The 18,038-nt window shown below is 38.7% G+C and overlaps 2 protein-coding genes across 4 annotated transcripts in view; one reads left to right on the top strand and one right to left on the bottom strand.

The window, feature by feature from the left end:
* The window catches only part of LOC108625979 (WD repeat-containing protein 47), a 35,606-nt gene continuing 17,568 nt past the window's right edge, over window positions 1–18,038 (bottom strand). For both annotated transcript variants that reach the window (XM_026814404.1, XM_026814403.1), the window contains exons 2-6: window positions 9,856–10,555; window positions 9,091–9,694; window positions 8,660–9,011; window positions 558–668; window positions 1–256 (exon numbers count right to left, since the gene is read on the bottom strand). In XM_026814404.1, coding sequence (XP_026670205.1) covers window positions 166–256; window positions 558–668; window positions 8,660–9,011; window positions 9,091–9,694; window positions 9,856–10,536 — 1,839 coding nt within the window. In that variant the 5' untranslated portion in view covers window positions 10,537–10,555 and the 3' untranslated portion in view covers window positions 1–165. The remainder of the gene's footprint in view (window positions 257–557; window positions 669–8,659; window positions 9,012–9,090; window positions 9,695–9,855; window positions 10,556–18,038) is intronic.
* Window positions 11,826–13,709, top strand: LOC113464469 (uncharacterized). 2 transcript variants are annotated; one of them, XM_026814406.1, is made up of 6 exons: window positions 11,826–11,907; window positions 11,987–12,177; window positions 12,259–12,337; window positions 12,558–12,705; window positions 12,780–13,195; window positions 13,408–13,709. In XM_026814406.1, exons 1-6 carry the CDS (start codon window positions 11,890–11,892, stop codon window positions 13,684–13,686), a joined length of 1,131 nt encoding a protein of 376 aa, XP_026670207.1. In that variant the 5' UTR covers window positions 11,826–11,889; the 3' UTR covers window positions 13,687–13,709. The 2 variants fall into 2 exon arrangements, with proteins under 2 accessions (XP_026670207.1, XP_026670206.1); XM_026814405.1 differs by having other exon boundaries at window positions 11,987–12,337.

The raw sequence follows: 18,038 nt of genomic DNA, 5'->3' as shown, positions 1-18,038 counted from the left end.
TTGTAATACATTGATTTTATTTGATCTCTTAATCGCAACCAATCGTAAATCAATTAGTCAAGATCATGCATAAAAAAAGTTAATAAACTCGAAGAATTAGACTGTTTGTATTGTTGCATTGATTGGTTAAGCTATTTTTATTGTTATGTAATAACTATGAACGTTTTATTGACTTACCTTTATTGGCTTGACGACATCGTAGTGGCTTTCTTGCACTCTGGAATCGTAAGGAGTGCCTAACACCGAGTTCTGTCTCCTGCAAAGATTTTTAACGAAATATTTTCCATGCTTTAGCTGCCTTCGTCTCATTTGTAAGTAAAAAGAGAGAATTTATTTTAAGATATGTCTAGTACTGTACAATTATGAAACACGTAGTTTTTCGCGAAAAGATATTTGATCTAAATTATTGTCTAGGTATTTTCATAAAATAAGTACTTCCTATCTCATGCACGTGGATTACATGATTATGTACAGATTATTTGACAACCAGAGAATGTGGTCGCGGTAGCGAGAGAGTTAATTAAAAATCGTTGTTCAACTATAAATAGTAAACTTACACAACAGGCTCCGATCCATTGATCGTAGGCTTCGGCGACTGGATACCAGACCGAGTAGGCGCGCTCGTGTGAACAGGTGAAGGCCCTTTACTTCCCAAAGGTTGTTTTAAGCTGCAACCATAAAAAAAGAATAAAAATAGTCTTTAATTATGATCAAGAATTCTTACATGGCCGCATTCCGAACGTGATTATTCCCTGGTTTCTTAAAAATCCTTTATAACCGCCAAATTGATAGATTACCTACATGTTGAAGCATCTGCTGTTTAAGGCAGAATTTTCACGTCGTTTAAAGTGGCTATTTGGCATCGAGCGTACTGTTGTTCCCGTGTTGGCAAACGTTTAGGGGGTCATCGGTAATCAAGATTTCCTTCGGAATATCATGAACAGGGTACGATAGGGGTTACAGGGGTCACCCAAGGCATTGGCTATTATTCAACCAAGACATGATTTATGGATGCAAGGCATACCCCATCCTTAGATGAGGAGAAGGCTTTGTTTTCAGCATGGGAAACAGTATAAGATTTACAATTATTATCTTATTTGCGTTGATCATAAAATGATTTTAATAAAACCAGATGTCTATTTCTGAAGATTAAATTACTTCTTCTTATCTATGTATATGCAACTGAAAATTGTTCTTAACTATTTATTACTTGATGTATGCAATTTTTTAGTTCATTTTTACATCATTCTTTAATATTTATTATAAGCGTGTGCTATGATACCAATTTGGCTTTCAATTTCTGGAATGATTTGAAAGTATCGAACTACCTTCACGTAATTATGAGACGACGTACGAAGAACAATAGTCGCTCCGTTTACAGCAGTCACGTGCAACAGGCCTTGCGGAATTTACAAACATTTTCTAGGTCAGTGTTAAACCACTCGTATCGAATTGCTACTCGATTTCGGACTCTATGCGTTCCGTTATAATATGTACCACTGTAATTTTCCAGTACAGAGTTTCTACATATTAATGCAGAGAATTAGGAGCTTCATTTTCCAACGTACCAATCACTCTGACAATAAGAATCAACGCACATATCGATTACCTAAGGCGGAAACTGTTCATAATTCATCGTATTCAAAGCGAACGAACAACAGGATCTAAATTACCTATGTTAAAATCAATTCCAAGAATGAAACGACAATTATTCTAAAAAGTGTATGAGAAAATTGCAATGTCTATTAATAGTGTAATAAATCATGTGCATCATAATAAAATTAATGATAAGCACTTAGAATTTCACCCCGATAGTAACGTTTGTACGCTTCATAAATTAATTGAAATAGTATCTTGATAATGTGTCTGAATCTTTGATTTTTAATTCAGAGAAAACACTTTCCTCAGTACGTGTTTAGTTTTGTGTAATCGATAATAGAATCTAATTTCTCCTATTCGTACGCAGTAGATAACTTTAATTGGATTACGTGTAACGTAGCTTAAGGTGTTGAATTCTAAAACAACCGAGTTTCACTTGAGCTACACTTTCAAACTAATATTTAAATAGATGAACATCGGAGATAAAAAAAGAACAATTTTCAATGTACCGATTGACACAAGGCGGCGTAGAAGCGGCACTCCTCAGGCTGCACGTACTACTGTGGCTGCCCTGTTTTGTATAAACCGGCCGATTGCTCGGCGTTGGTACGCTGACACGTTCCGCGATCCGAAATCGCGGTACCGTCGGCTTATGGTAGATCATCCTGAAATCCCGGGGTGTATCCGAGTTACGAATTACCAAACTTCCTCGCTGAACGGAAACTCACACTCTCATCTCAGATTGACCGCGTCGACCGTGACCACGGGTTGCAAATTCCAATTCCGATCGTTCGTCACAAAAGAGCCACCACCGTGCACACCGTGGACGAGCTCGAAGTCTCTCGAAACGATCGGCGAGCGTTACGATTTGACCGCGTCGGAAGTCGCGGAATTTAAAGCGTCTCGCGTCTTATTTAGGGATCGCGATTAAGAACCGAATGGAATGCCGAGACCGCGACGAACCGCCTGTCTATCCGTCTGTCCCTCTGTCCGTCTGTACGTATGTACTTCGCGTTGCGACACGGCGGTGAACACGATGCTGCTCCGGAGGAAGCCCGACGTGGAGTATCGCGAGGGAGCCAAGCAACGATTTCGCCCGGCCAGCGGCATTAGACTCGACTCGGGCTCGACTGCCCGTGCCCGTGGTACCCGTCGCGTCGACCGGCTCCGCTCCGTAATAACAAAGCGTATCGCGACCTATCAGAGGCTGTTTTGATTCCTGGCTTGCCCCCGCGGTTGTACACGATCAGCTGTGCCTAGGCAATGCGCGCGGAAAGAGAAGTGCACGCTCGTAGAAACGATTTGCGGGTTTGTTTACACCGTCGCATTAAAGATTAAGTATTTATGAACGTAGTGCATTGCGTATAGACCTTCGTACTCGAATCGCTGCATTTTGTATGGGAAATTTTCGGGAAATCGTTTCATAATTATGCAAATAATGTGTAAATTACTGTTCAGGATAAATTATTAGTTATATGTCTTCCGTTTATACGAAAGCTTTTTATTATGAGTAAAGATTTTAAACAGTTTTCATCTATTTTTTATAGGACAATGTATACAGATATTAATAAAAAAATATTAGAGAATAAAGTACTTTACAGTAATGGACGTAAGGAAAGTTTCTTTAGTACGAAATTATCTTTATGATATCTGTAGGTATTCGTCAGTCTTGATATGTACTGAATTTTACAAGAAAGTGATAAGATTCTCAATATGATGCGCAAACTTTTATATCATGCACTTCATATGTTGAACCACATGCGATATAAAAATTTAAAGGAGAGATTTCTATAGCATACCGAATTAATACACGGTCTGAAATAAGTTTGCAATAATAATTTTTTGCAAATTAACTTTCATCATCATAATTAAGTTCCACCAGAATCATTAAGGTGGTTTAGATTCTATCTGGATCGTTAAGTTTGAGTTTCTCGTTTGAAATTAAACAATTAAGACAATTTGTGTTGATAAACTATCATTAAAAGATCATATAATATTCGTCATTAAATATAATATCATTCACTGTAATTATACTTATTAAAATTATTTGATGCTAGATTTTAGACTTAAAAAATTGTAAATTTTTCGTAGATAAACGCCTACAATCTATAACCTGGTATTTAAAACGCCTTTTTCCGAACTTTCTAAAACAGGAAAGTGACACGAAAGGGGGTAAATGATCCGTTTTGGAGGAACCACGACGGGAAACATCTGGCAGACGCGGTGGTGGCCCATGAACTAAGAACTAACATGGCACAGTTATTTCTCGCGTTTGATACGACACGCGTTTCTGCACTCGACACATAGAATGAAGTATCCCGCACGAGACCTAGTGAATTTCACAACACGTTGAACGCAATATCATACTTTCCACTGTACACCAACGTGCGAATTCCTATAAATTTATGAACGTCAATAATAAATTTCTTATCTCGCTTATCTGAATAATTGATTCAAATTGATTTCTTATTTAGACTTTTCCTTATTTTATCTGATACAACTGTAATTAAAAACTGCCGATCAAATAGAAATAAAAAATCGCAGAACGTAATGATGGCCTTGTAAGAAATTATTATTGTGACATAATTTTTCCTTTCATTATCAAATGATAAATTACTCAAGAATATTTAAAGTAATATTGTTATTAATGAATATTTCTCTAAAAGAAACTTCATGTATGTACAAGACATTGAAATTAAAAATGATTAATCAGGAAACATTGACCTCAATCTTCAAATCTTTCATACCATGAATTCGTATAATTACAAATAAAATATGTTGCCATGGACGAACAGATGTGCTCATCTCTTCTAACATTACACCTGATCAATTCACCTTGAACCAAACCGAAGTAACCTACTCCCAATGTACTTTTCCATGTAATACCGTTTACAACACCTGCCATTCTTCGATGCTAACGAAGCGGCTTAATTCGAGATGGAGCGAACGCTCATTCCGCGATTCCCGCTGTTTTAATCGACGGAGCCTCGAACAAAGCCGCGTCTGTGACCAATCTCGGCCGGTCACGCGTACTAATTAAGCGTTGCGTCTGAAAGCAAGTAGGTGGACATTTACGATGGCAGAGATCTGTGATGGCGATAAAATGCGACGTGACGCGGTGTGGCAGGAGCCAAGAAAATCCACGAGTGACCGACACCCTCGTCGTCGATCCTCGCAGGAGAAAGCAACGCCCGTGACAATCGCGCGCCGACTCGAACGAATCGAGAACGCGAACGAGTGATATACGTATGTTGCTACGCAAATTTCATTCTTCTACGCTAAATCCGTATTACAGCTTACGCGTTAATTCGTCCTCATGATAATTATGATTTACATACTAAGTCTGACTGGACAAGCTATTTCAGTTAAGTGCGTATTGTATGCAGTTGGTAGAAGTTAATAAAGTATTCAGAAACGATCTGATCTTGCGCCTTGTTGCAAGATTTGATGTATTCATAAGTCATATACAAGCAAGATTTGAAAGAAACGTTTAAAAATAATTGTCGGGTCTTTAAAGCAACATATTGTGTATCGTGTACATAGCAATTTGTATTTAAATAGCAATTTTCCCATAACAATACTTCCATCAGTTCAATTGCTCTTCGCTGTAACGGTTAATAATAGCGCAATTTCGAGGAACGTGAGTAAGGAGTATTTCCCTGCAACTCTAAAGCAAAGCGTAATTGCGCGTGTGGTCATTTAAAGGGATTCTCTGCAAGGAATCAGGGGCAATGAATCATTGAGAACGGCCTCGTTTGTTGAACCTGTTGAAGGATCAAGGACTCTTCTCGTGAGACCCCTATTTCAGCGAACGAGGAACGTAAACTTTACACGCGCTCGTATTTTGTAGCCAACGAAGTGCCGGATACTCGAAACTCTTTTGACTTGCACTAATTCCGCTTGACTTATGCCGCCGACGTGTCAAGCTGATCGCTAACGAGTCTCATTAATGCGTCTATATGTTCCCAGACATAGAATTACCGGAACCTATCTAATTTTTAACATAAGCATGCTTGAGTATTATTGACTTGATACGATTGCCTGTACTTTACATAAGCTTCTTTTACGTACTTTTTTAAACAGTAGTACCAAATTCAATAAATGATTAAAAATAACGTACTCCTAATTACACTATTTATGTACTTGATACAATTTCTTTAATTAAGGGATGATGTTTCGTTCGTTTTTATAGTTCGATCAGAATTGATCTAATCTTAGATACACGTTACTCGATCTTCTTGATAGTTGAGTCACTTGGCTGTTTCTTAGAAAAACATGTAAGCCATGATCTTGTGTATCTTTTAATCGGATGGTTAGTCGATAAGAGGGATAAGAGAAAAGATTGGCTTATTATAACAATGGATCTCAAGATCACTTTCACTAATAGTACGAGCAAATGAAAAATAAGAAATGATTTTTTTCTCTGTTATCACTAATGCTCTAACATCGATCTTCTGATTAGTGATAAAGATTGTTCAATAAAACTAATGCAAACTCCGTGATATTCTATCTCTAACTCCTTTATCTGTTAAGTTCCATTATTACCTTTTCCATAACTTCGATCTTTATTTTTTGCAAACAATTGTTCGTTACTATTCAGTGAATATTCAATAGCAATGCCATTTCATAGCTCGGCTGACTATGCTGTATGTAACTCAACACCGTTTGCAAGCACCTAAGAACTTGACTCTGACAACCACAAGCTTGTCGTATTACGAGTAGTATTATTGTCGCGTCTGGAATCAGTTAACTTTATACACGAGTAGTCCAGGATAATTAGCATTTTGCATGGTGAGCATGCCTCTCAGAGGACCACTGCACCGGTGCGGTGTCCGGTCTCTCGCTCCGCATTTGCATTTAACTTTGCACGTACGAATTCCACGCCAATGGAACTCGAATTGTATTTAGCCACGTGTAAATAACTTTTACTCAATTGTCGTCGACAGTAAGAAAAATTAAATTGAATTGGTATATTTTTGGGTATCAGATTATTTCTTTTTGTACATTTTATTGTATAAGAATTAATATGTAACTAATATGTATATTTTATATAAATATGACATTTTTCCATTGAAATTGTATACCAAAATAGAGCAATGATGTTCGTAATTAAACATACTTTTCGGACAATAGAGAACTATGAATAAGTTTTTTCGATATAACGTCAAGACTGAAAAATTCAAAAAGATATTTGTGTAAATTACCGAAGAGAAAGAAAACTCTATATGTACCACGAATATACACGTCCATCTGCGTTTCATGAGGAATTGACTGATGTGCATGAATGGGACAATAAGACTATAAATATGCAGAACGAAAACGCAAAATGCGAATCGCCGATGGGGTCGAACCGATGACGAGGCTCGACGATCACGATTTCCCCGTGACAACTTGCACGTGCTATTCTCATACATCCGGCATCCGGGCCCTGAACAATGTCAACGATCGGTGCCAATGAACTACGTTACAATTCCACTTTCATTTCTTTGACGCATTGGTACCTACATATATATGTATGAGGAGACGTCATTGAGACTTATTTAGGTAACGAAACATGAATGACTGAGAAATCTGAGATAATAGAAAATAAATTAAATCTAATAAATAAAATCTAAACCATCGTTATTGTTGTCTTTTCTTTTTAATCAAATATAAAAAATGTAGTATAACGATATTTAATTTAATTGAAAGAAACCAACAAAAGTAGCTCAAGGAAACTTCAACTAATATTTAAACACCGTTTTAGTTATCACCGGATGTGACCGATATGGATTTAAGGAAAAGATACACTGTACTTGACATCTCGGGGCGACGGTAATTTTAGCCTGTTACACGACAGTTACGGTGATATAGTCGAGACAGTTTATTCGTTCGCAAAAAGGAATGTGCACGACACTCACGAGAGATGACTACCCGCCGTTACTGATTTATCTAAGACGAAGCTATCTATGTCGTGAGAAAACAGTGTCAATATAACCGGTAACTCTCAAGGAAATCTATCGCAAGTCTCTGGTTTAATAGAATAGAGTGGACGAAATAAAATAAAAGAACTCTATTAGAAATCGATAATTTAAAGAATATCCTATTTTTTTATCGTATTAATCCTTTGCATTTGGAAATATTTAATTTACGTAAATATATTTATTGTATATAAATATTTATATTTCTTTATATTCTAAGTAATTCCTAAATATTTAGCTCTTTTCGTCAATTTTATATTATGAGCAGGAAATGTTAAATATTAAATTCCACGTGTCTATCAATTTATTAATTTGAAACTGCATATCTAAATTTCAACAAGTATCCATAATATAAATTAAGTTTCATAAAATCCTTCATTGCATGAGAAATGTACATTCCTACAAATCCCTTTCTTTTGGCATTCTACAGTTAGAGCGAGGAAATAAAAGAACAAAAGCAAAGGTCATTGTCAGGTCGTCAAAATAATCGCGCTTTCTTTTGTAAGTTTCCTGTCGGGCGCATCGCTATTTCGATCGACGCCACATGCTGGCGTCTAGACCGAACGGGTTATTCTCGGCTTGCGCGTTACTACCATAATAAGCGCGACAAAGGCATTCTCTTGCCGCCATCTCTTAGAGAATGTAGCCAACACCGCACGGTTTGATTGACCGTGCTCTGGCACCGCGAGACGCCACGCGGAAAACAACAGTATTTGTCTGGATTACGTTTATCGAGCAACTCGTTGGGAAAGATGCCAAGTTTAACTCGACGCGACCTACCCCTTTTCAGCTTTTGCACCGCACGTTGATAATTGTTGGCATTTTGGCTAGCGACTAAGTTTTCCTCACTTCTTTGTTTTTCTCTATTAGTCATCCACTCGCGACTTTTTATTTTATATAAAGTCACGAATAACGTAATAATGATTTTCCGATATTAAAATTATACGAACAACGCAAGAGCTGAACACATTTTCTGATTGTACAATGCAATTAATTTCAAAATGAATCACCATTCAATAAAATTCAAAAATTAAATCACGATTGATTAATCGCATTGTACATGCAAATGAAAAGCCTCATTATAGACGAGATTTACTCACCCGTCACCCTGTTGAAGTCTGTTATCGACCACCTGCGGGGGCAGCGGAGCCGACAATTGTCTGACCAAATCGTCCCATTCCCTTTCCCTCTCGTGGAACTTTTCTTGCAGCCTCTGCTTTTGTTTTTGGTACTCTTTGAACAAGTCACCATTGTAACTTTGCTCGAGGTGTTCTCCGCCAAGGGAAGCTCGAACGGGGATTGCGGTGGGTTCCGTGATCTTTGCGGCGACTCCAGTCGGCTTCTCCGCCAGCGAGTCTCTTCTGGAACTTCTGGCGGTGGATGGAGCCGGGGATTCTCTGCCAGCTACTCTACGCTCCGGCGTGGAGGCTGCAGAAGGCTCAGCTCTAATAGCTGTAAAATAAATTTCGAATATTCAAATTCCACATCAAATCTTCCTCCGACAACATTTCAAATAAGCAAATAAATTTACCTTCGGGACTCTTCGAGTGCGTTCTCGTCCTCGGTGGTGCTTTCGGCTGACTGTTCATCGTTGTTTCTTGTATAGAAGGCAACTGCTGGAACTCGGCGTAGCTCGAGCTAAGGAAGACATCGCCTTCGTTTTCGAACAGCCTGTCCACGCTCGTGTTCATCAGCTTGTTGTTCTTGAAACCGGTTAGATGGAAGCTCGCGAAAGAGGATCTTGACATCGGTGTTATATCACCGATGGATAACGCCATCAACGCCGCAGATGGTATCGGAGTATTTTTAGGTCCCGGACTCCTTGGTCCGAGTCCAGCTTCTAAAGCTGGCACCAGACTGCGAGACATCATATCGGCTGCGGACCGCGGTCTGGTAAACGGCATCGCGCTGTGCGGGAAGGTTTTCGGCTTTATGGGTGTGATCAACATGTGCTCGGTCCAGGAGGTCTCCAGGGATGGTCTCTCAAGACGCTCCACGTCCACGTTTAACGTTCGCTGGGCGAAAGGCACTGCGAACGTATCTGGTGGTATGCTTTGCAGCCACGATAGTAAACTTAAATCGGAGTCGCTGAAGCCGACGGAACCGTCTAAAAGCCGAGAAAAATTCATTTCCACCTGTAACAGATTACAAAACACGGTAATCGTTAAACATATGTGTTGTAATAAGAAAATAAATAAATCAGAGAAAAAATTAATGTAATTTATATTTTATATAAGTGTTGTAAGAAAAAAAGGTCAGTAGATACTGCGAATAGACAAAAATATAATTCAATTACCTGTTCGCTCTCCTTCGAGCCTGTAGCTTTGGCCTGACAGTAATTGACACAGGACTCGTACAAAATGCCTTTAATGATCAGCTGTATGAGCCGATCGTTTTTCGCCGAGGTAACCGGATGGGCGGGATCGGTGCTCTTTCTGTCGCCGGGCAGGAACTTTTCCACCAGCGGATGCACTTCGCGGAAGCATTGAACTCTCGCGTTGCTCGGATTCCAGTCCTTATACTGGAGATGGTCCGTGAGCCGTGGCAAGGTCAGCAACAGACACAGGCTGCTGTACTCTTCTTTGGATGGGGCGACCTTCTCGAGGTCGGTGAGAACCTTGACTACCTCCGAGACCGCATTGTCTACACTTCCATTCGTTCCAGCCGCGATCAGGTTCGCCTCGGATTTGATGCACAACAGCTCGACGTACTTGTGCCTGAGGATCGAGTAGGTGAACTTTCTCATGTCGAAGTCGGGCAACGCCTCCAATGGCTGAATGAACTCGAGCACGTCGTCCCATTGTCCGTCGAGGATCAGCTGGCGAAGGAAGAGGACGTCGTCGCTGTATTGACCATTTATCACGCCCGTCTCGCGTTCCAACGAGAGCTGCGAGATGTGAAGGTCGCGGCTATGGAGGAACTCCAACGTTAGTCGTATCACATCCTCCTCGCGCAGCGTCAGGTGCGCCGCCGGCATCACGTACCGAATACGCAACCTAGACAATTTCCAAACCAATCTGTTACAGCCTCGACCTTCTGAATCGAACGTGAGGAATGATAGAAAATTCCACATTGAATAGAATACAAGAGCCAACAATTTCATTGGTATTGTAATCTCGAAAACAATGTAACGCTGTATTATTTATGATTCGGGAAATATATCAAGGAAAATGTTATTAATTACTTTATGATCATTATTATGAAAAGAATTGGGACTCTATGGAGTGATGTATTGAATGTTTAAATAAAAATCTAAATGCAAGTAGATCGAATCGAACGTTGGTGGATTAAATTACATTGCTTTACTATAATTCTATAATATAATACATTGCTTTACTATAATTCTATATAAGTTCAATGTTCGGCGATCTGATTCCCTGAACATAGTATTGCAAAACCGAATAATGGTATGCAGCGATCAAGGAATGTGCGAAATCCTCGCATTTCCAACTTCGTTGCACTTCGAGGCTACCAGCTTTGCTGACACGCCCTGATTGTCGTACGAATTGGGTGAATACATACTTGGCGCACATTCATCTAATATAGCATTCGACTATTAAACCACTCTTCCTCTACGTGAATACATTAAAGTCTAGTAAATCGCGTGCGTTCGTTTCCGTGCACGCGGGTTTACAATTTATACAATTGCCCGTCGAACGATGAAACATCGTTTCTTGAATGAACGACGAGAAAGCCAGGAAACGTTTAATAGATTGGAACGATGACACCGATTTACTAGAAATGCTTTTTACGCGGTGACGATATGAGGATACGGCACTTCATCTTACTTTGGGATCGTTCGGATACAAAAGTTTAAGTAGAAGTGGGAAACTCGGTATTTCGACAATCCCTGAAAAATCTCCTACTTTATATTCCCCCTTAGAAATCGCTTCTACAGATTCGATGCATGAACAGCTGGCGAAGACTACGTAAACGAGAGAAACGGTTATTGATGCCTAGAGAAAACTTTCGACCCCCATATGGCCTGAAAGTATTCATAAAGGTCATTTAAAAAGCATGAATTGGGAATTCTGGATCTTGAAAATCCAATAAAATACACTAAAACGTAAAAATATTTAATAACGTTATTTATACTTTTTAAGAATCAAATTTTTGCTAAATATGCGATGTATATTGGAATGGACGTGAATTTCACAAGTGCCTGACCCAAAAATGAACTCGAGTTGGTTAACGCGCTGGCTTGACAAAAGTGCGTTGCACATTAAATATGTAACATCAGCACCTTTCGGAATTAATTTATGCGTTCTCGGGGACCGTTTCCACCACAGTTTCGATACAACTTCCAAACGGAGAACGTCGAGCAGCAACGATGGCACAGTTAGCAATGGTGAGACTTTGACAATTAACAGACTAATTTTTTTAAATGAACATGAAATATTCGGAATATAATGATATTTTTGTTTTAGCTTCCGCTAGTGCTTCTTCTAGCCAGCCACACGATGGCTGATATCATGGTACAACCCGGATATGGACGTTCGACATCGGAATCGCATTCGACGAAACAACCCATAATGCAGTCATCCGAAAACGACGAGCAATCAAAAACTGAAGAAGATCCTGGTTATCATTTGGAACTGCATCCAGTCTACACGAATTCGTACGATATCCCTGCGCACGCATTGTCACCATTTTATCATTCTCCGTATTTAATTCCGCCAATATCGCGGACTGCTTACAGGCGTTTCCTTAAAGGAAATGGAGTTGTTGAAGGAATTCCTGCAATGATACCACCGCAGTATTATCCATTCATCCCACCGGTGAGTGGCAATACATTTATTTTTCACGGAAATTATATTATTTATGTAGTTGATCAACTTGCTATTATTTTATGTCACTATTATTGAATGTAATTAATTAAAATTAGTGAATCCAGATTTATAGAATTTAAACCGAAATGATATTATAGGAAACATAACATCTGGATGTTTTTGTTGAGTTGTATGAACATTCAATTTATTAACTGAGTAATTTTCTCAGGTAGTACATAATCGTCGCAGAAGATCTATCGATGGGGGACTCGATACTACAGAGCAGAAGACCAAACGTAGTAAGGACGATGATGTGGCCAAGAAGTCGACCTTAGAGAATAACAAACTGTCAGTGTTTGATGCGCAAAGTCAAGATGGTGAGATGTCAATTTAATCAAATGAAAGTAGGAAATTCTGTCAAATAATTAAATAATTGGAATTGTTTCGATAGAGAAACGCGTGAACGTGCGACAAAGCAGTGGTCTGTTTGGTTTGGATCCATCGAACATGTATACATATTATCAGCAACAGACTCCCACACAATCGAATCTAGCGGAATACGACACAAATTCTATGAAAGACGCGAGCCAGCAAGCACGAGCGAATTCTGAGGCAGAGACAGAAGAGCAAATATTAAGACGAAAAGAGGGAAACCCTGTAAAAATTACATTCCCCCAAGTGAACATGGAAAATCTCCAACATGCAATGCTTCTACAACGATCTGCTTCTCAATCAGAACAGCAACAACAAGTGGAACAGAATGGAGAAGAGCTTGCTGCTGATACCAAGTCAACGTCTGATTCCGATGAGTCGTCAGCAACTTCACTTAGCGCCAGGACGAAAAATCATGCGCATCAACATATTAAGGTAACAATCTTGAATTTTAATATCATAGCAAAAAGTATTTGACTTAAAACTTATGTAAAATTCAAAATAGTAAAATTGATCTGGCGGTAGTTTTAACAGAGTATGTAAACTATTAATTTATTATTATGTTTGAATTTAAAATTCACAACGAATTTATAATTGATTCATTAGTTATGAATACTTAAGAATAATCACAATTTTTTTTGTTGCAGTTGTCCGATGGCACAAAGGTGAAAGTGAAGTCTCCGCATCACCAATCCAGCGATATCACAATAAATTATCCATACAACAATAATCAATATTATCCAAACCAGCCAGTGCAAATTGCCCGGACTCCAGTTTACCAAACTGCAGCTTATCAAGCTCCAATCTACAGCACAAGTTACACAGTACCATACGTTTACTACATCACGCCTCAAACTTATTCCCCACTGGTGTACAGATTTTATTGGGGCAACCAGTACAGCCAACCATTGATATACTATATCTGAACGAATCTTGACTTTGTAAATCAAACTGCTATAATTTATATAATTCTATTTATTTTATTTTTGTACGTTTATACGAACTTGCACTTTTTTCATATATATGATGATATGAATTTTGATCAAGTGAAATTCAATTGTAAAATTGATATGTAAGCATGACTGTCAATATTTTTCAATAAATATATAATCATTCATAAGATCTTATACCTTTTATAAATCCTAGTGAATATTATTATTAAACAGAATTTTAGTAACAGATATTTAATTTAATTGTGAAATTAATATATAAATGGTAATAATTAAAAAGGGCAATATACTGTGATAAATGACGCGACCATAAGCGTCGCGTTTATTACAAGCTATCCTACTCCATAAAACGTCGCTAGAGCAGCCAAGTACTGTTACCAAGAGAGTGACACTTAATCAACCTTTATTATACGTTTCAGCATCGCCTGAGTAATTTTAGCACTTTTAGTCTCAGAAGCGATTTGGCTATCCCTCGATGATACCCTGTCAAATGACCACCCCAATTACCCAAGAATTTACTAATTACAGAGAACAGAGCAGAAACAGTTTCCACGAATCTCCGGAATTCCTGGCAAGACATTTTCCAGTGAACTTTCATTTCAGTTTATTCACGCGGTTCAATTAGCCGGTAGTCGTTTTCACGAGATTCCCCGAAAGATTTGCCCGTCATTAAGTCGACCGCCCTATTAATCAGTATATTAAAGCCGAAGGCGACAAATTTTCCTCGAGGCCGAGCCGCGCGACAATCGGAGCGAGCGAACGAAAACTCAATTTCAGACAATTTGCCGGGAGCGTTAATTGACACGAACAGCGAGAGGGAAAATTCGCCGAGTGCAGGACAGACAGGCATCGAACGACTGCGACCGGAAAGGGAGGGTAAACACCGATCGAGCAATTTCTGATTCCTCGTTCCGGATCCGAACATGTGAAATCCTCCTCCAATCGTGAAATGCAATTTCTTCGTAGCTGCGAGATATCAACGGGACAAGCGCGACGGTGTTCGCGCTCGCCGAAAGCGCAAGGCACGACACGATAAGGAAATTGCTCGATGTAACGAAGTTCGGAGACGTACATCGGAGGGTACATGGCCTGCGAGGATGCATGGTTTTGCGATTACCGGGACGTGTATCTGTACTCCGTAGCAAAGCGAGCGAGAACGAATTCTGCATTTACCGGTGAGATTTCCTCTCCGCGTGTCCCGGAACGGAAACGAGAAATTTTCGACAAGGGAACGTTTCGCGAGATTAATTTCCATGGAAAGGAACGTGTCCGATATTTTTTTTCTCGTTTTCGCCGGGCGACTGAGTTCAATTTCCCTTTGAAAAGATGAAAGAAATTAAATCAAACCTTGCCACACACAGACTCGTTATCTTTCCATGAAGGATAACAATTTATTAAATCGTTTTATGAATCCTACTCTTTGAAAGTACAATTTTAATAAAATAGTATTGACGGCATATTACTTTTTAAATTAAGAAAGCGATTAAAAAAGGACATTCATGATTGTATTCATAAATGTGATCCTGTAATGTCAATTTTATCAGATTATGGATTAAAAAAATAACTTGTTAAACAATATAGTCTAAATTCTTTTGGTACAACTTGGTATATGTATAGCTAGTTAGTTTAATTTAATGATCGACATAGATACTCGCCGTTGTCGAAGCGCAAATCGTCTACCCTTTTGCGAGTAAACGAGAAATCGATGTTCGCAGAATCAATGACCCTCGCAGTTGAAAACGAAGAACCGTCGGATATTTTCATCGCTTCCACGAAGCCGTATCATCGATTCCTTTCATCTTTTCCCTAGCGAGAAAGCGAAGGCTGCAAGGGGAGTCTTAGAAGAAATTGCAAAGTGAAGAATTCCCTTAATAAGATGAAGCTACAGCACTGAGGCTAACAAATCAAAATAATTCAAATATTTTTTAAAAAAAACATGAAATAAACGTGCCTTAAAAATAATGAATGTAAAAATATGATTTTTAATGATAAACACGATGAAACATTAAAAGAAAAGAGAGAAATAACGAAACAACGTACATTTTTCAATAAATTTATGAGACGAAATGTACAGAATATATAAATACGAACTGCACTTCTAGTCTCTGATTATATCAGCGCTTAGCACTATAATTGAAACCAACAATAAATTTCACAGAACAGCGCTCACCTCACTCCTTTCCATGATACTATTCTTTGCTCATGTCCCTATATTGTTAAACAGTTTGGCTTCACAATTTCGTTTTAATTACATCGGGATCCTTGTGTGTTCGATTTCAATTGATACAAACGAGCAATTCTGGCGCCGACCGTTGAATAGGTCGTTCGAACCCGCGAGCTTTTCAAGTAGAGAACAATATTTAGAAACACGAAAAAATGAACTACCGCTTTTTGTTTCTTCTTTTTTCTCAAACGATTCCTACAGAGTTGAATGAATGCTTCGCGTTTTGTATAGAAACAGAAAAACTCCTGATTCCCCGATTAAATTTCAAATAAAATGCAAACGAAGAGGATCGTTTGACAAAGAATTTAATTACGAACTGACGCGACGGATATTGTGCATATGCATGTTGAAATGGAGCGAAAAGACTTAATGGCTATGTACGATCGCCGATAATGAATAAATGGCGAAAGTTTCATTAATAAAACTCTCTTTGCGGCTGGCATTATTTAATGAACATCTGTGGGCGTAATTATTCGCGTTGCAAACTAAGCAACTATGGGTTATAGACAATGGTTGTCTGTTCACTTATTAAAATGGTTAATTGATACGAAATCGATGGGGGAAGTGCGTTTATTGAGCGGAAATTGCGAATCGTCCACAAATTGTTCCAGCACGTTTACCGTCGCGTAACCGACCGATACAAGCTCACCGTTATTCTCGTAACAAGTGCTTCTAAACGACTATAATTAGATACTAGTTAAGGGAGGCCGGTGTTCGTCAAACTACCGATCGATATTTCGTCATGACGTATTGTAGGCATATGGAAAATACAAACAATGACCCATAATGATCGACCATGTTTCCATATGTGATTCTCAGTTCACTAAATACATTGTTAGTCATCTTTCTAAATTAATACAGCTATCATGAAGATGGGACAATATTAAAATTGTATTAATAAATATTCAAACAAATGAAATCTAATATCAGTAGAATTGATATTAAATTCTGTTATCGCATAAATTAATTAATAGTTAGACGTATTTAAAAGAAGCATAAAACATTGAAAGCAATACTCGTAGCAGACTTTAGATCTGAAGGAAACAGCAAGCCAGAATGTATTTTTAAATATTCCAAGTCTGCCATAAGTTTTTCTGTCAAGCCGTACCTCATCAAGTATAAAAATAATGAAAAAGATGAAGAGAAGGATTGGAAGAGCTCTTTAACTAGCACTCTCAAACGGAGTTTCAAAAATTCCGATATAGTTGAAGCAGGAAAAAGCGACACAAAGAGGGTGAAGTTTGAAAATCTCTCGGCTAGCTTTTGAAAGCTCCGTCGTTTCACCATCTTTTTCGAAGAAGCCGGCCACCGTTTAAACGTCGGTCCTTTACTATCGGCTTTTCTCGGCTTCTCGCTGCGTTCGCGATCCGCAGCCAGGCTTTCAGACGTCCAGACGTCGCGTCGACCACCCGTGACACTGTTACGTGCGCGCGATTCAAACGGCCTGTTAATTTATTCGATGACTCTCACGAGGGAATCGATATCCGCCTTCCTCGGTGACTAATAAACCGATTAACAGGACGCGATGAGAACGACGGGAAACCTCGATTTTCCGCGTATTTAAATCCTCCAAGTTGGATGATTAACGAGCGTGAAGAGTTATCCTCATTACGGTGGATAAAGCGGCTCGAAAATTCACCGCGTAAAAATGGAAATTAGGATTTCACATTAAAAATATGTAGAGAATGACTCAATAAAAATAGTAATTAAGAGAAATGGTCTATTCTATTAAACATCGCTTGCGATCAATTTTCTATTTGATGGGAGCTATTAAATAGATTCGTTTTATCAAAGTCTATAATAAGTATATCGCGTTACTTGTGATAGCAATTAGTTAGAAACCGACATTTTAGTAATTTGCTACGGAAGCTCCAGAGACGTGGCACCTCACGACGACAAGAGTAGGAGAAAAGAACCGTAGAAGTTCGACTATTCATAACTTCACAACAAATAACTATAAACTGACGAAGCTATCACCGTTCGAAGTTGAAGAGTTACTCTTATGGTAATCAGCAGTAACCCAAGGAAAACTTTCTGGTATTTGGTGTGCATGCGCGAAGTTGGAAGAAACAACTGACTTGAAGAAATACAAGCCTCAAAAGTC

The sequence above is a fragment of the Ceratina calcarata genome, unplaced genomic scaffold, assembly GCF_001652005.2.
Source record: "Ceratina calcarata isolate Rehan_Ccalc_2016 unplaced genomic scaffold, ASM165200v1 scaffold385, whole genome shotgun sequence".
NCBI lineage: Eukaryota > Metazoa > Arthropoda > Insecta > Hymenoptera > Apidae > Ceratina > Ceratina calcarata.
Note: the sequence above shows the minus strand (reverse complement) of the source record. Positions and strands in the feature narration are given on the sequence as shown.